The 6,000-nt window shown below is 39.2% G+C and overlaps 1 protein-coding gene across 4 annotated transcripts in view; it reads left to right on the top strand.

Annotated features, from left to right (window-relative positions):
• The window catches only part of SMIM14 (small integral membrane protein 14), a 53,176-nt gene that overhangs the window by 26,933 nt on the left and 20,243 nt on the right, over positions 1-6,000 (top strand). For all 4 annotated transcript variants that reach the window (XM_027888563.1, XM_027888564.1, XM_027888565.1 and 1 more), the window contains one exon: positions 1,679-1,789. In XM_027888563.1, the coding sequence (XP_027744364.1) occupies positions 1,679-1,789 (111 nt within the window). The remainder of the gene's footprint in view (positions 1-1,678; positions 1,790-6,000) is intronic.

Here is a 6,000-nt window from a genome sequence, read left to right as displayed (position 1 = left end):
GTTTGTTGCACTGATCAGTTACTGTAATGGTAAAAATGTGTGCTTTGCTTCTCTTTTGAATCTGGGTAGTTACAGCTTCCGATTATTGATTCTTGATCATCTCTTCACTGAAAAAGTTCTTAATACACAGACCTGTTTTTCTGTTCAAAGCCACTTGTACACTACATAGTCAAGTAATTTCTCATCTTCTCACTACGTTGCCAGATTTTGCTTGCTTAGCATCTGGGCAAAAAGTCTTTCCTCCATCCCTTCAATTTTATTTTTCCTTTTTCAGTTTTGTTTTTAAAAAATGGAGACCCTAGCAGGTTAAGGGCAGTGATGTTTTTTGAATTTCATAATGAAGATACAGATATCTCTTACCTTCTTTTACTATCTGGCTCTCTCCACCATGGCAGAGGGTTGTTCAGAACAGTGGTAGGCATTGGCAGAGGAAGAACTTCTGAAATGCGTTTGCTTTTTTCTCCCTTTCTTCCCCCAAGAGGGAAGAACTGTTATGGTGATACATTCTGTTGAATGAAGATATCTTATAGAGATGTAGGTTATTCCTCTTGTTTCTAGTGACATTAAAATACTTACATGAGATCAATACTGTAAGTTTTTGTAGGCAGTGACTGCAGAGCACATCTGTTGATTCAGCACACCCTTATCAAATGCCTGATACCTTCATAAACTATTTGGTTTTGGAAGTTGAGAGGTTGTACCTGCTCACTGTTGCTGCATTTGTTAAGATTGCCAGTTATGTCCCAGTAGGGCCCCAGTACATGCAACACTAGCAACTGATGGCAAGTTAACAGAAATATTTTGAAAGTATGGTTTTTTTAGCACTATAATATCCCCCAAGAGTCCTCATTTGAGAGAAATCAATCCCTGATTTGACCACGATGGATAGAAATGCCTTGTAGTCTACTACACGTTTTGACCTTCGATTAAGTCACAAAGAAGTTATTGGTAAATAGTAAAGATACATTTGTAGATGCTTGACATTTCTAGCATGAGTGGTTTCAGCAGGTGGATAACCTAAAATTGATTTCCCACTGTGTCCATTACAGCTTCTTTGAACATTCTGTATTACTAAGTGATTGGCCTACTTTTTTGATCTAAAATTAGTGTATGTAGCTCCATTTTTAACATATTTCCAAGTACATTCACTTTTGCAAGCACCCCTGCTGCTTGCCTTCATTATACAACAAGGATGATTATTTCCTTTAGCAAAGAATTTAGTGGGTTTAAATTATTTTCCTGTACATTGATCTAGATGGAGAATGCCAGCAGTTTATTGGGGTTTAGGAGTACAAGTTCCCTTGGCCTTTCAAATTGTATATATACACTTAAGAGTCTCACTGTGCAGATGAGAGACAAAAATTTAATGGTTGTGTGTCTTGTTTGTTTGGATGTATTTCGTTGTGGTACGTGGGAAAACCCAGGGGAGACACACAAAGTCTTGCAAAATATTTATTGGGCTCTTTAAGGAAACCTGTGTGAGACAGTAATTTCAGCGACATCAAAATGTAACTGCACATACCAGACTTCTTCATTCAGACTGCCAAAGGAATAATAGGATTACCCTGCTTTGTTTTGCTTTTTCATCCTGGCATTAAATGAACTGAAACTTGATGTGTGAGTCTCTGGAAAATAAGGTCAGTTGAAAAAGAGTTCATTGTCCTTTTATTCTTCTTAGGTGTTCACAGACAAGTTCAGGTTTATCCAGAGAACCATGGCAGAAGGTGGATTTGATCCCTGTGAATGCATTTGCTCGCATGAACATGCAATGAGAAGACTGATTAATCTGGTAAGGATAACATGAGGATATTTGGAAGGGTGGTTATTCAGACATTACTTCAGCTTTTGCAGATTTGCAGTTACTGATGCTTTTGATTCTGCTTATTCAGTAGCATGTACAGTTAGAATCTGTGTATCCAAATTTCTGATGAGCTTTTGAATAGTCCATACAAATGATAGCTTTCTGTTTATTTCCCAGAACTTCATTTTGACAGTATTGACAGTGTTTCTATTAAAATGTTTCTTTATATGCTTTTTTGAGTCTGCATAAAACCAAAGAAATTACCCTGCAGCGTCTTTGATGTCAAGGTGATGGCACATATATGAGGTTGGCAAGGTAAAAATGTCTGAATTTTTAAAACTATGCTTAAAAAAATTCTGCAATTGAAAATGCAATGATCTTTGAGTTTAGTTTCTTGATATGTCATTGATATGGTTGAGCAACTTCAAGCAAGTTATTTTACATTGTTCTAACTGTGACCTGTAAAACGGCAATGTTTCTTTGTTTCTGTATTGAATTTAGTTCAGTGTCTATTGAAGAATAAGCTATGAAGTACTTCTTTTTTTTTTCCTAAGTAAAACTATATGCTTTTTAAAATACCACTAACAATTATGGACTGTGAGCAATTAGGTGAACTTGATTACAACTGTAATTTGGTTAAACTGTTTTTTGAGATGGTGCTATACATCAGCTTCATTTGATGTACTTCTGCTTGTTGATATTCATAAATTTGTTTTTATCATATTTTCTTTCTTGGGGCCTAAATTAATATAATTTTAAGTACATCAGCTACTCAAGGCAATATGTGTGAAGAGCATCCTCTCTAGGATCAGGCCCTTCTTCAAGAGGTTTCTTGTCAGTATTTTAGGAAGGTTATCAGGAAAATATAGTATTCACTTGTCTATAATAAGAGTAGAGCTAATATGTAAATCCCCAAAGAATTGTCTGGGAATAAGGAATCATAGAATCAGAATATCCTGAGTTGGAAGAGATCCACAGGGATCATTTAGTCCAACTCCTGACTATGCACAGGACAACCCCGAAAATCACACCATATCCCTGAGAGCATTGTCCAAATGCTTCTTGAACTCTGTCAGATCTTGAGTGTCCACACTTTATTAGCCTCGGAGTGCATTGTTACACCACCTCATCTGGAATGCCAGAGGAAGAGCCTACTGTCAGGCACATGCTGTACCTGTGTGTACTGTTGGGGAGCTTGACTGACCACATTTTCCAGAATTACTCTGCTCAGAGTAAGCAGAGTTCACCACCCCTGTCCATAATGTAGCACTGCAGGGCTTCTGTCATCGTGTTCTCACATTGCACCCCTGGGCCTACATACAGAGAATGCTGTCTCCAAAACACACAGGCCATACTGGAGCCAAAATACTCCAGACCAGGCTCTCTTCAGTGGGAGGGCTACATCAGCGGCTGCAGCAGAAGGCAATCGATACAACACAATACAAGAGGAAATGACAAGCACTTGCCATCTCACAGACCCTGAGACCCTGGGGCTAAGCATCAAAACTGGAGTGCCCAGAGAGCCCAGATCTGTGAAGCGACCAGCTGCATAAAGTCTAAAATTACACCAGACAAACTGAGCACATCTGCAGAGCCAATTCCATGTGCTTTATAGGAAATTATATCATTTCCCTTTGGCAATTCCCAAGTGTGGTGCAGCCAGTGCTCTCTTGATACTCAGAAGTCATTAGATGCCGACAAACTTTCTTATTGCTGAACAGTCAACGGGTTTGGAGAGGCGAGAAGTGAAAGGTATGTGAGCCCATTTGCTGGTGTTACCAGAATTGTTCAGGATGGAAGGCATTTCAGGAGATTACCCAGGCCAACCTCCTGCTCAAAGCAAGGTTAACAGTGACCAGGTCATTCAGTGCTTTTATTCCAACTGAGCCTTGAAAACCTTCAAGGGGTAGCAATTGCACAGTCTTTTGGAGCAGGCTGCCCCAGTATTTACCGGTCTATTTTTTTTTTTCCATCCATTGTTTTAGTTGAATGTGTCATACCCTCTGCCACACTGTGCTGTGAAGAGCCTGTGTATATCCTCTCACTAACTTCATTGTAAGTACTGGGGACTGCTGTTAGATCCACCCAAAATCATCTCTTTCCTGGGCTGAACAAACCCAACTCCCTCAGTGTCTCCTCGCAGAGCAAGTGCTCCAGCCCCTGGAGACCCCCCACTGAATTCAGTTCAATCTGTAAATGTGTTTTGTGTATGAGAGTTTAAGACTGGATGCAGTATTCCAGATACGGGTTTAGAGTGCTGAGTACATGGGTATAATTGCATCTTTCAGTCTACTTACACACTGTTTAAAGGTCAGTGCTGCTGACACAAGGGCCTGAATATTGAGGCTTCTGTGGAGAACAGTTGTCTTTTCTGTGGAGCCTTTGCTTCAGGCCCAGCCATCCTAGCTCATGCTTCCCAGTTAGATGCATAATTTCAAAATCTTCTGAGATGTCCCTGCTATCCCCATATGGATACTTGCACACATGTTCTTTACCAAGAAGGATTTTTTTTTTTTTTTTTTGTCCTCAGTGTGATGTTTGTGCCATATCCCACAGTTGTGTTGATTCTGGACCTTGAGGTTCTGGACACATGCTGAAATGGTGACAAAGGAACTCCTGGGACTAAGTTCAGGGAGTCTGGAGGAAGAAAGGAGGATCCATGTTGACTGTCCTTTCCCCTGAGGCTTGTCTGATGCAAATCTGAACCAGTATGGTTCAGAATTTCGACCCCCATTCAGCACTTTTTATCTTTTTTGTGGCTGAAGGATTGTTGCTAGGTATGAGCAACATAGATGAGTTTTGTCTAAAGTCAGAAGTGGCACAAAGATTTTGTTTCTGGGTGCTCCATGCAGTACAAGGTGGGTGCAGATGCATCATTTGGGGTCATACCAGTTCCTGTGTTGTGAATGGGCAGTCCTGCGTAGTTGCAGAAATGGAGTTTATTGCTCAGTGCCTATCTTCCAAAAGGATCACTTAGCACTTGAAACTGTGAGGAGTAAAGGGAAATGCCAGATTGCATCTATCCTAAAAAGCCAAGCAGGTGCTCCTAAATATTTATAAGACCAAATCACTAGCTAGGGGAGTTCAGCAGAATTTAGAAAGGAAAAGTCTCAGAAGTCTCAGTCAGCAGCCAGACTATCCTCAAGTAACCTGTCACATGATTTTAGCAGCAGATTTGCTAAACCATTATTATTGCATCTGTAACTTTTATGCTTCAGTAAGAGTTTTTATGCTGTTGCTTTGTCACTCAATCTTACACAACATAGCAGGAATTTTACTATTTGTGTTAAAAAGAACATTGGTTCGCAAAGTTGCTGAACCCCACAAGTCTTGATGGACACTGGGTGCCCACTACTTCTTTTGTTGGATCTTTTTGTTGAACCTTTACTCCAAAATCAGTGTGATAAAGAAAGCTAGGCAATCTGTTGCTGTTCAGTCTGTGGGAGTGAAAAAGATATCCAAACATGCTGTGTGCCCAGAATGGTTCCCTATACCTACTTAGTGGTTGATTCTTTTTAACTTATATAGGTATAAACCACATCAGAGCACATTTAAATTGTGTTATAGCTGGGAGTACTTGTCATGATTTTGGAGCAAATTGTATAACAAGGTGTTTGCAATTATCTCCAGTCTGAGCATTTTAAATACAGAAGTTCAGAGATGAGATCAAATTTAATAGAATAATAATGTATTATAGGAGATGCCCAAATGTGAAAATATACTTTTAGGATCCTTCAATCCAGTAATGACACTGTGCAGAGCCCCCATGATTGATGTAGATTCTTTAACGTGCCTTTGGGTTAAAGTAAACTAATTTTTACAGACTAATTTGTTTATACCTATCTAAAACAACACTGATAAGAATTAAGGCTTCTGCTAATGAAGAAGGAAGGCATGATGTATTCAGCCATGGCTGTTATGTGTAGAGTTAAAAATACATATTCAAATACACAGGATTTCTGTTAGAGTTAACTGTATGGGAGATATGAATGACACTGCTATTCCAAGATCAGCAGGAGGTCAGAAAGTCTGCCTCTGGAACCTGAAGTTCTCGTTTTAATTTCCAACGTGATACTTTTAACTTCTAATTTAATTGGTGTATTTACTTTGAAACTTGCAGAAAATGTACTTGGCATTTAAAGTATAGCTTGTGGTTGAATAGATTAGTTTTGGGGTTTTGTATAGCATATAGTTTAAAT

This window comes from Empidonax traillii, unplaced genomic scaffold (genome assembly GCF_003031625.1).
Source record: "Empidonax traillii isolate 1590-97213 ecotype Southwest subspecies unplaced genomic scaffold, ASM303162v1 scaffold240:size1935192, whole genome shotgun sequence".
Taxonomy (NCBI): domain Eukaryota; kingdom Metazoa; phylum Chordata; class Aves; order Passeriformes; family Tyrannidae; genus Empidonax; species Empidonax traillii.
This window is presented reverse-complemented; position numbering and strand designations above follow the sequence as displayed.